General features: G+C 50.8%; 8 protein-coding genes across 8 annotated transcripts; 4 read left to right on the top strand and 4 right to left on the bottom strand.

Annotated features, from left to right (window-relative positions):
* Positions 1–383: 383 nt before the first annotated feature.
* Positions 384–896, top strand: N7477_000741 (uncharacterized protein; the record flags this gene model as incomplete). Its single annotated transcript, XM_056962404.1, has 3 exons — positions 384–601; positions 678–831; positions 891–896. 3 exons carry the CDS (start codon positions 384–386, stop codon positions 894–896), a joined length of 378 nt encoding a protein of 125 aa, XP_056827407.1.
* Positions 897–1,837: 941 nt separating this feature from the next.
* N7477_000740 (uncharacterized protein) lies at positions 1,838–3,401 on the bottom strand (the record flags this gene model as incomplete). Its single annotated transcript, XM_056962403.1, has 3 exons — positions 1,838–2,212; positions 2,271–2,665; positions 2,726–3,401. The coding sequence occupies 3 exons, from the start codon at positions 3,399–3,401 to the stop codon at positions 1,838–1,840; spliced, it is 1,446 nt and encodes a 481-aa protein (XP_056827406.1).
* Positions 3,402–3,989: 588 nt separating this feature from the next.
* N7477_000739 (uncharacterized protein) lies at positions 3,990–5,889 on the top strand (the record flags this gene model as incomplete). The annotated part of the gene is made up of 4 exons (XM_056962402.1): positions 3,990–4,010; positions 4,231–4,455; positions 4,525–5,262; positions 5,431–5,889. The coding sequence occupies 4 exons, from the start codon at positions 3,990–3,992 to the stop codon at positions 5,887–5,889; spliced, it is 1,443 nt and encodes a 480-aa protein (XP_056827405.1).
* Positions 5,890–6,202: 313 nt separating this feature from the next.
* Positions 6,203–6,976, bottom strand: N7477_000738 (peptide-methionine-S-sulfoxide reductase; the record flags this gene model as incomplete). The annotated part of the gene is made up of 3 exons (XM_056962401.1): positions 6,203–6,236; positions 6,296–6,614; positions 6,703–6,976. 3 exons carry the CDS (start codon positions 6,974–6,976, stop codon positions 6,203–6,205), a joined length of 627 nt encoding a protein of 208 aa, XP_056827404.1.
* A 636-nt stretch (positions 6,977–7,612) lies between these two features.
* N7477_000737 (kinesin family protein) lies at positions 7,613–10,701 on the bottom strand (the record flags this gene model as incomplete). The annotated part of the gene is made up of 2 exons (XM_056962400.1): positions 7,613–10,451; positions 10,505–10,701. The coding sequence occupies 2 exons, from the start codon at positions 10,699–10,701 to the stop codon at positions 7,613–7,615; spliced, it is 3,036 nt and encodes a 1,011-aa protein (XP_056827403.1).
* Positions 10,702–11,435: 734 nt separating this feature from the next.
* N7477_000736 (uncharacterized protein) lies at positions 11,436–11,968 on the bottom strand (the record flags this gene model as incomplete). The annotated part of the gene is made up of 2 exons (XM_056962399.1): positions 11,436–11,894; positions 11,966–11,968. The coding sequence occupies 2 exons, from the start codon at positions 11,966–11,968 to the stop codon at positions 11,436–11,438; spliced, it is 462 nt and encodes a 153-aa protein (XP_056827402.1).
* A 152-nt stretch (positions 11,969–12,120) lies between these two features.
* Positions 12,121–12,819, top strand: N7477_000735 (uncharacterized protein; the record flags this gene model as incomplete). Its single annotated transcript, XM_056962398.1, has 1 exon — positions 12,121–12,819. One exon carries the CDS (start codon positions 12,121–12,123, stop codon positions 12,817–12,819), a length of 699 nt encoding a protein of 232 aa, XP_056827401.1.
* Positions 12,820–14,116: 1,297 nt separating this feature from the next.
* N7477_000734 (uncharacterized protein) lies at positions 14,117–16,944 on the top strand (the record flags this gene model as incomplete). Its single annotated transcript, XM_056962397.1, has 3 exons — positions 14,117–16,268; positions 16,318–16,535; positions 16,600–16,944. 3 exons carry the CDS (start codon positions 14,117–14,119, stop codon positions 16,942–16,944), a joined length of 2,715 nt encoding a protein of 904 aa, XP_056827400.1.
* Positions 16,945–17,609: the final 665 nt, after the last annotated feature.

Below are 17,609 nucleotides of genomic sequence, written 5' to 3'. Positions count from 1 at the left end.
CATTCAGTGAACTAGCGCTGTCTCAGTAACTGAGTGGAACCGGGCCCGATTACGGGGGCCTGAACATCCACAATTGGATCGCGAGAAACCGAAGGTGTATGGACAGGTTCCCTTCTGACTGGAAATAGTGGAGGCTTGCCAGACTCCATCTGCAAAACGGGGCCGTTGTTAAGCATATCATGGTCGCTTTACTTTGTATACACTAGGATAAACAAAACAACGCCGTCACGCGGGTTGACGAGCAGTGACGGCCTGACTACGGAAGATCTTTCCTCAACTTTCACACTCTCTGACGCCTTCCTACTCTTCTCTTGACTCCTTCCCTACTTTTCTCCCACTTACTACTTTTACTTCTATGCTCAAACTGAACTCTTACCTTCACAATGACTCCCCCTCCCTCCCCTCTGACTGCTTCTACTGAATCCAGCGCCGTTCGACTTGAGTTCTCTGCAGGCCACTTTTCTTCAGACGATGCTTTCTTCAAATTCATCGTGACTGCAGTCGAGTCTGCTCAAGGCCCCCGAAACTTCGTTTTTACCGACGTGAAGCCGAGCTGGGGAGAGTCTGTATTTGATCGGCTTGACGAAACAATCACGGCACGGTAGGTTAAGAGCCTCTTATCTTGAGCTGAAAAGCTCCTCTCTGTAAGTGAAAGTGAAAGCTCACTTCTCGATCAGCAAAACCTGGGATCCAAAAACGCGTATCATCCAACTTATTACGATGCCGACCTTAGGCCATGATTCTGTTCAAGTGTGGCTTGGAGAACTTCGAAATGAGTGGTTGACGAGCGGTCAAATGAGCCAAGCAGAATATAACGCCTTTCGAACGAGGGTGGGTTCGAGTCAGTCAATATCCCCGAGATATGACTGTGCTCTACTGAAATATAATAGGAATAAAGTTTTCTGATGGTCCTTATCGCGGCGGAAGAAAGAAGCCTGATTTCTATTTCTATCCTGTCAATCGGCAAAAAGATCAGCTCTATTTTCCAACAGTCGCAGTCGAGTCTGGTTGGAGCCAGAGCTACGATGACTTACAAAGAAATATGAACCAGCTACTGGTTGACGGGAACGGAGCTATTCGCGTTGTGTTCCTCGTGAACTGGAATATTCGAGTCAATGGGGTCGCATGTTGGGTTGAGAAGTGGATACTTAATCGGGATAGTATCCCGAGACTCCAACAGTCCGAGGTATGTACTAGGCAGCTTAGTACGATATTCGTGGCTAACGAGTCTTATCTTGATCGTTTTCCCCGTTCCGACCTCCCCAGGCCCCCAAACATTCAGTCTTCGATTCCGAGACTTGTTCGGCAACAACCTTTCTTTGATCCCGGGAAGAAACCCCAATGATTCACTCATCATAAGGCTGGACGAGCTGCGCCATGAAGCAACAGCATCTCTGCACGCGATGGGATTACGTCCCCCGTGATCACCTTATTTTTACTGTTCGCACGACTCGACTAGTTTACTTTTTCAAATATCCTTACCATTAGTTAGCTTCAATTGTGGCTTCGGCCCTTGGAAATATATCATTATTCTATCAAGCAATCATTGCTATCATCGGATTCTGTCCTATATATCATATAGCAGTGAGCAGTAGGAACATCAGACACTTGCAGAGACCGCGCGGCGCATTCTCTTTCTTCCTTATGCTGTCGAGAGCGACAACTCCCCATTGCTGGAACATCAGCCGCAGGATGCCCAGTTCTTCATGTTCTAGCAACGGGGACCGGCTATCTCTCGCTTCCGCCAGTTTCTTAATCTCGTGGGAGGTATTATCATGTTCCCATTTTACTCTGTTATGATCGCTTGACTTTATATACACCTATCCCTACTATGAATTTATTCCTGACATTCCCAATTTTCCACTCGTCGAGGTAACCAGCCGCTGACCCAGGGCAGACTCGTTTGGCGGCGTGAGTCGGTCTCGGGGATTCCGTTGCCTGGAAGTATCATGCTGTCCATCTTGCATCGGTCTTCGTAGAAGGACCACTGTACGCACTCGGACCAGGTCGTGCAGGCGGCTTCGCACGCATCGACAGACCGCCACCCACTGCGCCACACCTCGGCGGATTGGACAGTGCTTGGTGGTTGCATGTCCTTGGCGACGCTAGACTTGATCTCATACTTGGAGGACCAATTATCCCACCATTCCACGCGAGAGTGCAAATATGGGGCGACCAGCGCCTTGTAAATATCACGGAATCTCAACGGTCCCTGATGAAGGTTTAGTTAATCTGCTCAAGAAATATAAGGATCCCCAGGGGTGACAAACTTTCTCAAAGTCCCAATCCTGTTCGAGATTGTAGAACCTCGCCACGTCTTTGCTATGAGTGTGATGCCAGCTGTAGACAGGCTTGCACCAATTGGCCTGCTCGTACCATGTCGACCAGTGCGACTCCGGGTTGAACCCATAGCGGAAGCGACTGTCGCCAGTAGTCTCGCCGAACTGAACCCCATATTCTTTCAGTACGTGGCCCAGGATATGATCTCCACATCCGTGGGCTTCTGTGAATTCTTCGAACCGCTCTACAATAAGCGGATCCTTGCCGAAACTCTTCTCCCATGCGCCTCGTGAAAGGGCAAATCCGGAGCCGCCGTGAGCGAAATAGTCGCCATGAATCCAGGCCAGGCTGCCTAGATACCACGGCTCGGTGTGGTCGAATTTCTCTCAGGTGGGGTAGGAGGTTGGGAAGGAAGATGTAGGAGTCGTCTTCCATGAAGATATACCATTTGGCATCGGGTTTGCTGAGCCCTGCGTGCTTGACAATGGGCAGGAACTTGTACTTGTCGAGCTTCCAGCCGCCCGAGGACCAGCAGCGTCGCCGGGCACGTTGGACATTTCGGCATAATTCTGGCGCGATTCGTAGTCTTCCTGTTGAAGGTACGGTTGGAAAGTTTCAGAGTTTCGCACCTTTTCGGTGGTGTTCTCTAAAATGTCAATGATTTCCCATGAGCCGATGGTCTCGGGATAATCAGAGTACAGCAAAACATTGTTGGGATTGATGCGCTTAGACGAGAGAGTAGTCGCCAGATGAATGGGAACTCTCTTCCACAGAACGGTGGCACCGGTTTTGAACATAAGCACAATATCATCCGTAGTCAAGCCCTTTTGCGGGCGCGGAGAGCTAGAACCGCTGGACGCGCCCGACGGTACTATTGAAGGCACTGCCGAAGGAGCCACATGGTTGACAGTCTTGCTGTCGGTGTCCAAGTATTCCACATATGGCACAGGATCGTTCTGTCGCGACGACTCGACAACGAATGTAGCGGGCACAGCCGACGCCGGGATCTCCCCGAGTGGACCCTGACGATCGAGTTCAAAATGGTAAACGAAGATGATGAAGGTCAGCAGCATAATCCCCAAAGGGACTATGCGATTGTCCTTGTAGAATGCGTGCTGCATGCTTGAAGATGGTAAAACCCTTTCACGATCCTTCACTCCTTTTTCTGTAAGCATCAACACGCCAAGGAAAAGGCAAATGAGGGCTTCATCCCATGGCTGCGATGTAACTCCACTGACGACCCACTGTCTCACAGGCTCTCCAGGAGGGTTCAGGGATTTTCTCGCCTAATCCATTATTAGATTCGAGTTGGGAGAATTAGTTCCAACCCTAGATCGTCTTTGGTTCTAGCGTGGATGATGCGGCTCCTTTCCACGCCGACCATTGGCCGTGTTGCGGAACAACACGAGAAAAAGTCTCATTCTGCCGGGTTGACCGGAAGTAGACCCCCTGAATGAGTCTACTAAGTTCATTTAAGCTGACCCGGTCTGACTTGAATCATGTTCCCACTTGGGCGGGTCGCCGCTTGGGGCTTGGGGCTTGGGGCTTGGGGCTTGGAGAAAAGTGGAAGGCGGAGCCTTGTAAAAGCCCAAAGCCCCAAAATCTAATGATCCAAGTCAGATCAACATTCGTTCACAATCACTTTCGTTAATTCTCTTGTTTTGGATGTTTAGCCGACTCGTTGATTCTTGTGCTCTGTGAGTGTCGCCATGGACACGTTCAACGAGAAGGTATATACCCCTGGGCGGTTCTCGATGTTCCAGCAACGGGGACCGGACATCTTCTCGCTTTCGCCAATTTCTTAATCTCGTAGGATGCATTATCGTGCTCCCGATTTACTCGATTATCACCGGCTATACTCGGCATCCATTGACGCTAGACGTTCTTTTGACCATCTTTGCGGCCGAGTACAATCGTTACACAAATGAAACCCGTCGCCGACAATTGCAGGATCCTGCTCGGACTGTGCAAGATCCAGAGAAAGCCAGTGATCTCTCCGGCATTGCTGATCGGGCGACCGACTGCATGGCCGCGATAGTCGGGTACCGCGAGGATCCCGAGTTATTTGCCCGAGCTTTGGATAGCTATAAGCTTGCATCTGAATGCCGCTTCATTCTGGTGGGTGTTGACGGTGACGATGTGCCTGACATGGAGATGGTTCGGGTGTTTCAAAATGTATGAATTCACCCAGTAAAGCAAAAAGTTCGAAAATTTCGTGGCTTTCAGGCTAATCATCAGAAACAGGTCTTTCCTCAAAAGTCGGCCGTCATTCAAGTTGACGAGCCTTTTGGTGAAGTCGCCATGCGGACTTTCGAGAAGATGTCAACCATTGACGGAAACTTGCAAGCTCCCGAGACCTATATGGAGTCCACCATTGCACACTGCTGCCAGTTGGCCCGTGAGATCCTGGCCGAACACGACCTAAAACTAGGCCAGATTGACGGCATTACACGGCTCTGCTTATTCCAACCTCATCTTCACAAGAAGGGTATCATGTTCACTTCGTTCATATTTTCAATCGTCATCTCCGAGATGCTCGGCATCGAGTATCTCTGGTCCTCGGACTCCGACACCCTTATCGTGCGTGATTCGCTTCGCAATACCATCGAAACTATTGCGGGCGATAAGAACGTTGGAGGAGCCAGCTGCGGACTGATCGTGCACAACGAAGATGATTCTGTGACTACCAAGCTCGGCAGTGTGGTCTACTGGTCCGAATTATATCTGACGCGCTCGACATCGACATCTTCGGGTACCAGCGACTGCCAAAGTGGCCCCAGTTCAGCCTTTCGGGTGTCCGCTCTCCCCGCTGTCTTGTATCCCTGGTATACTCAAACCGTCCTGGGTCACCGCATGGTGGTGAACGAGGACCGCCATCTCACCACGAATCTGCTGATGCGCGGCTGGACTGTCACCTATGTCTCTGATACACTAGCTGCAACCGATACCCCGACGACTCTGAGTAGATGGATCATGCAACAGGTAAGTCGTCTTCTTATCCTCCTAGAAGAATGAAGTCTAATATGTTCCAAAAGGTCAGATGGAGCCGAGCAGGCCATATCGAATCCTTCCAACAACCAAAACTCTACCTCCTCACCAACCCACTTTTCTTTTGGGCCGCCATCAAGCGAGAATTCGGCCCTCTTCTAGGTCTCCTTTACATTTTTCTATTATCTCTTCACCGGCCGCTGCTTCGCCTACTTCAACTGGTATGACGTTGGTATCCGTATCGCCTACACGCTCTTGTACAACTACACTCGTAACCCAGACCGTGGACCGACCAATTCCTGGCTTTGGATCGTACCCGGTCTTCTTTTCTATAATATCCCATTGCCGATGATCCACCTTTGGAGTTTGATTACTGTTTTCCAAGATGGATGGGGCACGTCTATGCGCTCGACATCGGAATTGTCGAAGCGTGGACAAGCTTGGAAGCGTTGGAATGATCTTGGATTCTTTGTGGTGTGGATGGGTGTTGTTGGTGGTACCGCTGCGAGAATGGCGGCGCACATGGCTGGATGGGATGCCAGAAGTATCTTCCAGGCCATCATTGTGGGAATTGCCGTTCCATCGGTGGTTTCATTCTATGGTCTGGTGATTCGTGGATGAATTCACGATTGATTTGCTTGGACCCTTCCTTGGGCTTGGCGACTCAGAAATCAGGCAGTGGGATGTTAGTAGACCATGGTCTGTCAAACGGACCACCGAGTCCGTTTAGAAACGATAGACCATGTAGAATGAAAATGTTTTCATTAACAGAAAGATGTTCACAATCAAAAAGAACTATACACCAATGAGTGTTCCCCCTATGCAAAGGGCATCCATATGTCATTTCACATGCCATGATCTTAATCTTCATCACGGTATCCAAATATTCCCATACCCCACACGCCCAAAGAGTCAATCAAATCCTACATCCAAGTCAATCTGAAAGAGGAGGGAAGTTGCGCACGAAGCTGGTAAAAGTGAATTAGTGACCCATTCCAAATCCGAAGACAGCAGGGAGTCCACATACTGAGCAGGGCACTCATAGCCCGTCGGGTTCTTGTGCAGATAAAGCTGGTGGTAATCCTCGGCGTCCCACCACTGACCAGCAGGCACGACTTGAGTGGATACAGGTTTCTTGTACCATTCCTTGCTGACCTTATCCGTAATATCTTCCGCAATCTTCTGCTGCTCCTCACCGTGGGTGAAAATCACACTACGGTACTGGGTACCGACATCCCCACCCTGACGGTTCAGCGTAGAAGCATCGTGCATACGGTAAAAGAACTCAAGGAGCTGGCGGTAGCTCACAACAGAAGGATCAAAAGTCATCTGGAGAGCCTCGGCATCTGCAACCAGACACGAAAAAAAAAAGAGGTCAGCTCGAAACGCGCCAAAGAGCTTAATTTCAGCTTTCAAATTGCACACGAAACTTACGGCCGGTGTCACCACCACATACGGCGCGGTAGGAAGGTGAGGAGGTATTGCCACCACAGTAGCCGACTTTGGCATCGAGCAGACCCTTGCCATTGCCAAAGGTCTTGCGGAACAGGTGCTCAACGCCCCAGAAGCAGCCTGCGGCGACGGTGGCTTTTTCGGTGGACATGTTTCGCGCTTGAGAATCCGGGCCGAGGGAGAGGACTGGAGAGCTCGTGGAGAAGGGACGCAGGAGTCGTGAGAAGAGAGTTGAAGTCGGTGCGGCGAAGGACATCTGAAGAATTTCTGGTGGAGAACGTCACCAAGGGAAGTGGGGACGAAGGAAATGACGCGACGTGGTGTCGGGAACCGGTAGAAGTGTTGAAGAACAGAGGGTGTCCTGAAGAGACGATCAAGAATCAAAAGGTCAAATGAAGCCGAAAGGTTCAAGAGCTCTGTCCGGTGGCGTCATTCATTCTGACAAAGCAGGCGGAGATGGTTCGGGATCTTTGTGATTCGTACTTTATCCCTTGATCTCAAGGTCAGGTTCCCCGCAGTCTGCTTTAAACCCTATCTACCTCCAACCTTGCATTTTTCATACAGGATTTGGGAACTCCTTGGAAGTGTAAGAGCCATCTTGGCAAACATTATTCCGAATAGAGCAATCTTTGTTAATGTACACAGGAAGAAAGAATTTGTCAAACGAAAAGAACGAAGACCTCGACGCAGTCGACGGAGAAACGCAGCTGAGTATAGTAACAACATGGAAGACCTAGGAAAAGACAAAATCGTCACATTTTCCGTCGGTGGGAATGGAGGAGAGTAATGAAAGTTGAAATTGGTATCCCAAACGCCAGCGCCATATACCGTGTACCACAACACCGTACCTATAAACCTTGAAAAAAAAAAAAGGATCATCAAATAAACGTTTCTACCGCAAGTTGCGGTCAACAATAGGGCTAGCCATCGCACTGAGGCGCATCGCATCCCGGGCGGAAAGACTGACATGTCGAGGCCGGATCTCGCCACCGAGAGTAGTCCGTCTCGCGGTGTTCTTCATCACAGGTAAAGTGTGGGGGCTCAGGACGCGAGGCTTAGAATCGAGATCCTTTTCGCTCTTGACCATTCGGCGAGCCTGGGATGCGGTGAACATGTTGCCATCGCTGGGAGAGCTACCGTACGTGTTCGAGCTGGGGCTGCGGCGCCGGTGAACGCGGAGTGAGCCGCCGCCGGGGGCTACGCCAACAGAGATGCGGCGCATGGCAGAATTGATTTTGATCGCCTCCTCTTTGTCGTGCTTCCAATTGTCCTTGTTCTCGGACTTGCTGTCGGCCACCGGGCTACTCGAAAAATTCCCACTCGGGCTGCGAACGGCGATTCGAGATGGCCGCTCTGAGGAAGCGCGATTCAAGAAGCTACTGCCATCGATATCCCGGAGTGGAGAGTTGTCGCTATCAGACAGTGGGAGACTCGCGGTAGGTGGTGGTGCCAGAGGAGAGCTACCTACTCTCTTGGACAAAAAGCCAGCCTTGAATCGACTGTTGTTCTTTTGAACATTCAAAGTGCTTTCGATGGGTGCCGGGGCAGGAGAGATGGCAATCGATGGACTGACAACCCGTGGAATACTGCGGGGGATAGGAGATGATGATTGAGGAATATTGCGAGGAATAGGAGATAATGATCGTCGCAACGAAGGCTCTTCTGAGCTGGCCTCGTCACTATGATCGACATAATCAAGAGCCTTCTGCGGTGTTTTCTGGAATTCAGTCAGGGGGCCATCGTCCTCATCATCCTTCCAGCGAACAGATCGTTTTGTGGCCTTGGCCTGGGTCTTCTTCGGTGAGAAGCTTACGCTCTTACGGCCAGCAGTGACCTTGCGACGGCGGGGGGATGCTTTGGTAGGAGAAGCGGGAGCAGCTGGGGCGAACTGGACAGCAGAGCCCAGGCTTGTTCGCGGCGGAGGCATACCCACCAAGCTGAAACGTTTCTTTGGCTTGAGCGGACTGGTTGCTTTGACTGGGCTTTGCAGGGCAGGAAGTGAAGGCAAAATGCCGTCTGGTTTGACCAGATTAGATGCCGTGTTTGAGCAATTGTCCAGCATCTTCGTGATCATAGCGCGTCCCTTCTGAATGGCCTCAGAGGCATTGAGTTGCATTATATCCTCCATCGAGGCCATCATCTCGAATTGAGCTTGCAACAGCAATTGAACGGCCGCGGCTTCGCCGGCTTTGTCCTGGTCCACCACTGCAGCCAGAGCCTCACGCTCTGCGTTGGATCGAAGAAGCTCGGCTTCCCTGTCCAGGTTGGCGAAGTCACTATTGTCACTAATGTCGAATTCCTTGAGCTGCTTGATTGCATTCTCAACTGCCGAGCTCACGGCTCGGTCCCATGTGCACTTCGACAGTCGTTGGTTGTAGTGGTGTCTGCTGCCCTCGAGTTCCAGAAGAATTCCCTGAGCCGTCTTGCGGATTGCCCACAAGCTTGCCAAGCCCTCGTTGTCCTCCCGAGAAGCTAAGACGTTGTCGAAAGCGGCGATCCAAGAAGACAATATGTCAATTCGACGGCTGATTTGTCTCAATTTAAGCATGTTATTGGTCTTCTCCTGTCTTTCGGGCAGCGTGTGCTCGTAGGCGTTGCGAATGCGGGCCACACCTTCACGTACAACGGCATCCTTCTTCTCGTTCTGTTTCTTGAATTTGGCAAAGGCAACGTTCTCGGAATCTTTTTGCTGCGCCTTCAGTTCGTTGATTAAATTCATTTGCTCGTCAATCTTAACCAAGAAGTCCTTGACGTGTCGATTAACATTGAAGACATTGCGAGTAACTTTGGTCTGAATGTTCTTTGCTCGGTTTGCATATCGGAGAGTGTTCTGTGTCTCGTCGAAGTGTTGACTCGAAGGGCTGACACAGACAATCATGACGGTTTTACAATTACCGCCAAGGGCAAATTTTAGAAGCCGGGTAAGCTTGGAGTTTCGGTAAGGAATATGGTTGCGCTTGCGGGGGTCGCAGAGAGCGTTGATGCAACTTCCCAGTGCCAACAAAGACTTGTTGATGTTGGCACCCTCGAACAGACGTTCGCCTCGATTCTTTGTCGCGCTGGCTCGCTCACTGCCCGCAAGATCGATGATGCTCAAGGTGGCCATTGTATGTGGTTCGTTGACGTCGGCATTTCGGTCTCTTTGGGCGATGTTGATCTGGAGGACGGCGTGGGATCGAGAAGAGGTGGCGTTTGCTTCGGTTGGTGACATGGTTCGTGCTTCATTACCTCGCATGATCATGTCCATGACCTGTTCAACATTCTGCGGGTGGTGACTTGACAGGCCGGCTACCGAGACAGACTGGTTGGTATCCTCACGGAGCATGAGTCCGCCCTTGGCGCCATGGGGGACAAGCAAATCACGAATAGTTTCGTTGTAGATCTCCAGGTAGGAAAGAGAGATCTCCGTAGCCTTCTCGGCCGATCTCTCGTCGATGCGCTCAAATAGCTCCTGCATCGTGAGGAAGATTATACCCGGCTGCTGGGCGGTACCCGTAATCGTGTGCGTCTTTCCACATCCCGTTGCACCGTACGCGAAAACCGTGGCATTATATCCGTCGAGGACGTTGTCAAGAAGGCTGCGGGTGGTCGACTCGTACACCTCGCCCTGAGAGGCATTTTGGTCGAAGATTCGATCAAAAGCGAATGTTTGGTCCTTGACGCGTTTACCGTTTGGAACCACGCTCTTTGAGAACTTCTGGACGGGGTTGTCTTCAGGGGGATCAAATACTCTGGCGGGCAAGTCAGTATGCCGCCCGGTGGCAGATGATACATTCATACTCACAAGCAACGGTTATCAATAACCTTGACAATGGATCGAATCCCTTTCTGGTTAAGCTTCGGAGCAGGCTTGCCGGCCAGCGAGCCATCGCCCAGGAAGAGGGGCCCATCGTCGCACTTGGAAATTTGAGCGGCCTCCCGGATGGTGAAAGGTCGGACTCGAACCGTGACGGAGATTGAGGAGGCGCCATCGGAGGCCATGGTGTCGTGTCGGATTGGTCTGCCCCCCTGGCGGAGTTGCGGGGCCGGTGTGTCGTAGCAGACCTTGGGGTCGGCGAGGCCAAGGGGATTATGTTGAAGGTAACGATGTGAAGATGAAGAATGTGTGGATCTAGAGGTGTACGGGGTATGAGTTGCAGTATTCTCCGAAAAGACTCCTGGCCGTGATTTCATTTGTTGACGCGAGTGCTCAGGTGTCCCCTCCTGGTTGCTCCGAGCAACCGTCTTGGGGTGGCAATAGACGCGATCAGTGCGTGGAATTTGTGGTCCTTTGGAAGATTGCGCGTCAATTGGGATGGTTCACATATGGACCACGCACTCATCTGGATCATTCCACGCTTTTAGCTGTCTCAGCTGTCGCAGGGCTGTGGGGTTCGACTACAATGACAGCAGACGGCTATGTACAATGTGTCTACTCGAAAAGCTTACGCACGACTGGAAGCCCCTTACTGAAGCACCCAAGATCAATCGTCGACGCTCGATGGTCTATGTACACAGAGATCAACAGGTGCGAATGGCTTGCAATTCCGTTAAATACATATCGTTGTATTTCCAGTCATTATGAGCGAGTCGGTCTCGTGTACATTCGTGATAACCGTGCGGCAAGCCAACTCAACACCGAAGTGATGAAAATAAAGCAAGTAATTAAATGACACCCCAGCGCCTTGAGCCATCCTGAGCCCTTCCGTTGTTCTATGAATGGTAGCCTATTGCTCCTATGCCTCTTCATCTTCATCAAATCTTGGAATAATCACATCCCAGCCTGGATCGTTCAGGTCCATGTCCAAATCGACCTCATCACCTGCTCCTGATTTGCGGAACCGGAATGCGACTGAGTGGCCATTCTGGAGCCCTGCAGCTTGCAGGGTATCTGACGACCTCTTCTGTCCGGTCTTAGCACCGCTTTCTTGACCTGGGACGTCCATTGTTAAGCTCATCCAGCCTTTGTCCAGGTCGCTTCGGTCCATGGGCACGCCCAGCTCTATCGCCGCAGGGTCATCGGGAATGACATCGCCATTGATGTCGCGGAGCTGTCGTGATTTCAAAGCCTGAAGAAGCTTCTCTTTGGCAGATGTGATAGTTTCATGTGATTGAAGTGATAGGAGAACGGTGGTCTTGTGCTTCTTAAAGAGGAGGGTGCAAGAGCGCGAGTCTGGCTTTGCTTGCTTCGGTGGCTATGTCACGACAATTAGGAAACCCAGGTTTTCAAAGAAAGGGAAAAGGACCAAAGTAATTTGACACGTACCATTGTGCGGACTTGAATAAATGGTGTAGAAGTTGTTGAATGTAGTCGTTTTTACTGAGCGTGGAGGCGGAGAAGAAGACGGGTCCTTAATTGCCGAGCTCCGAATTTCTGCTGCGCTGCACCTACGTCAAACAATCATCTGTTCTAAGCTCAACATGGAGGCCCAACCACCGCCGTCCGACTCCGCACGAGAGAACTCGCTCCTCCTGAAACTTATCTACTGGCATAAACTCTTCGACTCCGACACCCCGCCGCGTTTAGGCATCGACGTCGAGAAGCGCATTCCCTATGCAACTGTTTCCGCCTTCACTACAGGCGCCGCCCTTGGATATTATCATGGCAGCAATAGGGCAGGCCTCCGATTTCGTGCCGAAAATGCCCATCGGTTCCCTACAACGTCCGCCGGGTGGTTTCAGTACCACAAGACTAAGAACTACATCTCCGTGGTGGGAGGCGTGAAGGACGCCATGAAAATGGGCTCGAAGCTCGGTGCCGGTGCACTTGCATTCTGTCTATTTGAGGAGACAGTGGACTATGCCCGTCATGATGAGAGAGACTTCCTTTCGACGGTCACAGCGGGATTGTCATTTTCTGGAATATACAGTTTACTAGGTAAAAGAGTTTGGGGCTTTCCTCTTTATGACCTTAAAACAAATAACACTGACGCATCTCACGTTCTAGCTCGCCACGATGTCTACACTGCCGCCCGCACAGCAAAGCTCGGATTGAAATTGAGTCTCGTGTATGGATTGTTGCAAGATGGTCTAGAGTCAATTAAAGGGAATCGACCCACATATGTGGACTTTCTCATGGGCAACCGTCGGTCCAAGTCCAGCAAGGAAGGATCTATTTGATGTGATGTGATGCGGCATATCTTGGCCTTCCTCGCGCCTGAGCCTTCTGCATCCAAAGCTCCCATCATTGTTGCGGGTCGAAGACCAGCAAAGCCTCATCAAGGCCTGGACATGTTGCCTATTATCTACCCGGCGAGCTCGACGCATGATCCTGACACTAGGAGTACTATAAGAGTGGTCCACCCCTGCATACTGCCGGCTTAGCCAGGGTTCTCTCAAACAGGGTCGTCTCAGTCATGCGTCAAGCTAAGCCACGAAAAGTGGGTTTTATTCGAGCCGTAGATGGGCCCGTGTGGGTTCTAGAAGCCCCTTAACTTGGCATGCGAGGATTTCTACGCTTTTATTGTTGCGTGGCATGGTACCCTGCCGTGATGCATGCCTTTGCCGTTTGCTGTACTACAATTGCATTTGATACCCGAGCCAATCGATTGGAATACTCCACTTCTCTACAATGAGCTAAGAATGCATGTCATTGTGGGCACGTGACATGCTAATAACCGTAAAAATCGCGCTTTACCGGCTCAGGCACATTTGCAGCCGAAAGTACGGCAGGACTGGGGATACTACGGCTGCTATGCATGTTTAGAGGAGCTCGGAAGGAAACCCGGATTTGGACTACTGCGTTTAGCGACATCCGGGGACTCTTCCTTTTTTTTTCTTTTTTTTTTTACCTTGGGAACCTCGTCGACCGTTATTTGAACCTTTTATTTCGAACTTGATCATTGTTAACTTTGATAAATTAGATGGTCTTGAATGGTGTAATCCATGTTGAGAGCCAACATAGATCGCCCGTGGCATAGTCTGCAGACACAGAAGGATGCGACGATCCACGCCAAAGTCGACCGCCTTGTGCTCTCTCCCCCCACCAGTCGTAGCCTCTCAGTATTTGATAGCATTCGACCCTTCCTCTCCTATCTACCAAAAGACATATACGAAGTGGAGCTCCAAGTAGAGTTTCCGAAGGATCTCAGATGATCGGTGGAGCTCAACCGCATTTGACGTCGCTGAACCGGAAACCCCCCCACCTTTCTACCTGGCCCCGTCCGTGAGCTCTGACACCTTTTCTTCTTGCTCCCCTCCTGCGAAAGCATCAGTGCCTACCCTCCTCCTATACCCGCTGATGTCGGCTCGCTAGCACCGCGTTTCTACCCATTGGGCGTGGAAGAATGCCGACGACAAGCTCGACACCTGCGCTACTTTCGTCGACGTCATCGCAATATTGACGCCCTCAAAGGGCCTACCTATCTTGTCACCCCTCAGAGCTTCCGTTTGATCTCTTCAACAGCTACTATTGACCATGCGTCGCCATGGCAGGTCCAGCGGGGGCCCGACCAAGGCCGTCCCCATGTCTGACGCCGTGTCTCTCATCCATTCCTTCGACTCCGTCATGAACCCAAACCGGCCGGCGCGGCCCTCGCCTTTAGCCTCCTCCCAAATCAAAGCATTGCCGTTAGAACTCGTCGATCGGCTGCGCTCGTTCCCCCTATTTCAAGCGACTCCAGAATCTTTCTTAATCGAGGTCGGGCAACATCTGCGCCCGCAGCTCCACGCCCCTAACGATTACATCTTGACCGAAGGCGACGATGCAAGAGCGATATACTGGCTAGTACGGGGTGCGGTATCGGTCACATCGCGCGATGGCGAGAGTATATATGCTGAGCTGAAACCGGGCGCGTTCTTTGGAGAAATCGGCGTGCTGATGGATCGGCCGCGCACAGCAACCATTATCGCTCGCACCCGATGCATGCTGGTCGTGCTCTCCAAGGAGGACTTCCGAAATATTTTACCACGCTTCCCGGAGGTGGAGCGGGCGATCATGGAAGAAGCCCAGGAGCGATTGATGATCCTGGAGAAGAAGAAGAAGGAGACGTCTGCTCCAGCGGTGGACGACCCGAGCCCTAGTCCGGTACGGCGAGGCTCCAAACGACTGAGAGAGGCCTCTTCTAAAGACTTGATGGTCACTGAAGGTGACGAGGACTCAACGCTTAAGTCGGTATATAAGAAGCGGAAGTCACCAAGCCCGGGCCGCCGGGATGCATCCAGCGCCTTAGCAAATGGAGTGGTCAACGTCCGCCTGCTGCTCAAGGAACTGCCTCTCTTCTCTGGTCTGCCAGCCGATATACTTCACTTTCTGGGTCTAGAAGCCCAACCGACTTCCTTCCCTCCATTTACCGACATCATTCAGCAAGACTCGCAAGGGCGTGAATTATACTTCATTGTTCGCGGCGAAGTCGAGGTAGTGACCGAAAAAAAAGATTCAAAACAGAAGCACCAACAACCCAACGGGACTCGTCATCATTCAGTTGAAATAAAAGCTCGACTCAAGCAAGGCCAATACTTTGGGGAAGTGGTCAGTCTGGCACTCGCACCTCGAAGAACAGCAACCGTCCGCTCTGTCACGGCAGTCGAGTGTCTAATGCTTAGTGGAGATGTCCTTTCAAAGTTCTGGGAAATGTGTCCTCGTGAAATTCGTGAGCAGGTCGAACATACTGCTCAAGAGAGACTTCAGGCAGCTGCAGATGGTGACGTGATCATGTCAGATGCAAATGATGAGCAATCGCCAATAAGCCATCTGAAAATTGATGACGAAGTCAAGATCAGGGCGTCTCGCAGACGCTCCATGCCCTTATTGACACTGACTGAGACTGAGTTGGACGGCCCGCATCAATCCTCGCCGGAGGATCAGGATCAGGCGGTCTTACGGCCATCTGATCCCGACCCTTATCTCAGCCTGGGATTAGACAAAGTTCGGCTTCGAAGTCGACGTGGATCAGTTGCACCATTAACGCCAGAAGAGGTCTCAGGCGAAAAACCCCGACCTTCTCCCCCTTCAGAACCCCGTTCTGCTAGTTCTTCCTCCTTCGCCCCGCCTGAGACATATGGTCTCTCTAAACCTCCAACTTCCCGCTCATCCGGTGACGCTCATCGTGGAATATTTCCCGACAGCGTCCTTTTGAATATCTTCCAGTTTTTGGACCTCCACCATCTCCTTCGACTCCGCGGTGTATCATCACATTGGTCAGAGATGTTGACTGAATCAGCCGACGTAGTCCGCGACTTGGACTTGAGCATCTACAATCGTCAGCTCACCGACGACGTTCTTGTGAAGATCGTCTGCCCATTCGTCGGAACCCGCGCCCGCTCTGTGAATATCAACAACTGCTTCCACATCACCGATGAAGGTTTCAATGCTTTGGCTAGCACCTGCGCACCAAACTCAACAACGTGGAAGATGATGAGTGTTTGGGATGTCACCGCCTCCGCAATTCTTGAAATGTCTATCAAAGCCAAGGATCTGCAAGAGGTGGATCTGAGTAATTGCCGGAAGGTGGGTGATACACTTCTGGCTCGCATCATTGGTTGGGTGGTTCCAAGTACCCAAAAAGTTGAGGGCAAAAATGCCCATATCAAGCCGACTATTCAAACCGCGGAGGCGTCCGTCTATGGCTGTCCGCAATTAAAAAAAGCTCACACTCTCCTATTGCAAACATGTCACAGATCGGTCGATGCATCATATTGCGTCGCACGCGGCAGGGCGACTTGAAGAGATGGACTTGACTCGTTGCACAACTATCACGGACCAGGGATTCCAGCATTGGGGTAATGCCCGCTTTACCCGCTTGAGGAAGCTTTGTCTTGCGGACTGCACCTACTTGACAGACAACGCCATCGTGCATCTGACAAACGCCGCTAAGCAGTTGCAAGAGTTGGATCTGGTATGAACATGAGTCAAACTTCTCACATTTTCTTTCCAAATACTAACTAGTGGTGTTTCTTTAGTCTTTCTGTTGTGCCCTTTCCGATACGGCAACCGAAGTCCTTGCTCTACAATGTTCAAACCTCAAGTCTCTGAACATGTCATTCTGTGGCTCCGCTATTTCCGACCCCTCTTTACGAAGCATTGGCCTGCACCTGCTCTCTTTGAATTATCTTTCCGTGCGTGGCTGTGTTCGTGTCACCGGTGTTGGCGTTGAAGCTGTCGCCGAGGGCTGCCACCAACTTCAAATCTTTGACGTGAGCCAATGTAAGAACCTCACGTGTTGGTTAGATGAAGGCGGTGCAAAGCGGTATCAACCGCGTATCAAGTTCGAAACCGTCGCCCCGAACAAGAGAAACTCCCGATGATGCTCATCGCCACACCTAGCCATAATTAACAGTATCTCTATTGTACCTCCTCTGTCTTCACATTCCATTCTTGGATCTATTCACATTCTCAGCCTGTTTTATTTGAGATTACAGGCTTTCTGGGCCACTTGGACGCATATCATTCCTTTGGCTATTCCTATAGATTGGGCGCGCGATTTGATTCTCGGGTTATGTGGTTCTTGGGCCGGTCGAGCATGGCAGGAGTTCAAAGACTGACAGCATCTGTTTGTTCTTCTTTTCTTTCGTCTTTTTTTTCCTTGGTTCGATATCTAATTATGTTGGAGGCTTTCCGCGCTCTTCTTGGTTGACATTCACGAAATAATGCTGCACCCCCAATGTCTTTCTTTGGTTGTGTTTTTAAGGGTCGTGACACTAAAAATATTTTGGTACTGAACATTTATTTCCTCGATATCTGACAATGTATTCCATTCATGTGCTCTACTACAATCGATCTTTGCTCTTTCTTTTGTTTTTCCTCTGTTGTGTTTCTTGGCTCTCATGTCGCTGTTTCTCTTGAAAGCTATTGTCCATTAAGTCCCGAGAACCAAAGTCATTGCATTTGGTGAGTAAGCCAGATTCTTTGATTATTGAATCTGTAGTCAAGGTCAAAGATAGCCTGCTATTCCTTGGGACCTCGTTCGTAG

This window comes from Penicillium maclennaniae, assembly GCF_028827695.1.
Source record: "Penicillium maclennaniae strain IBT 15551 chromosome Unknown utg000001l:1.0-3280838.0:1.0-3283122.0, whole genome shotgun sequence".
NCBI lineage: Eukaryota > Fungi > Ascomycota > Eurotiomycetes > Eurotiales > Aspergillaceae > Penicillium > Penicillium maclennaniae.
The sequence above is the reverse complement of the archived record's forward strand: the minus strand, read 5'-3'. Positions and strand labels throughout refer to the sequence as shown.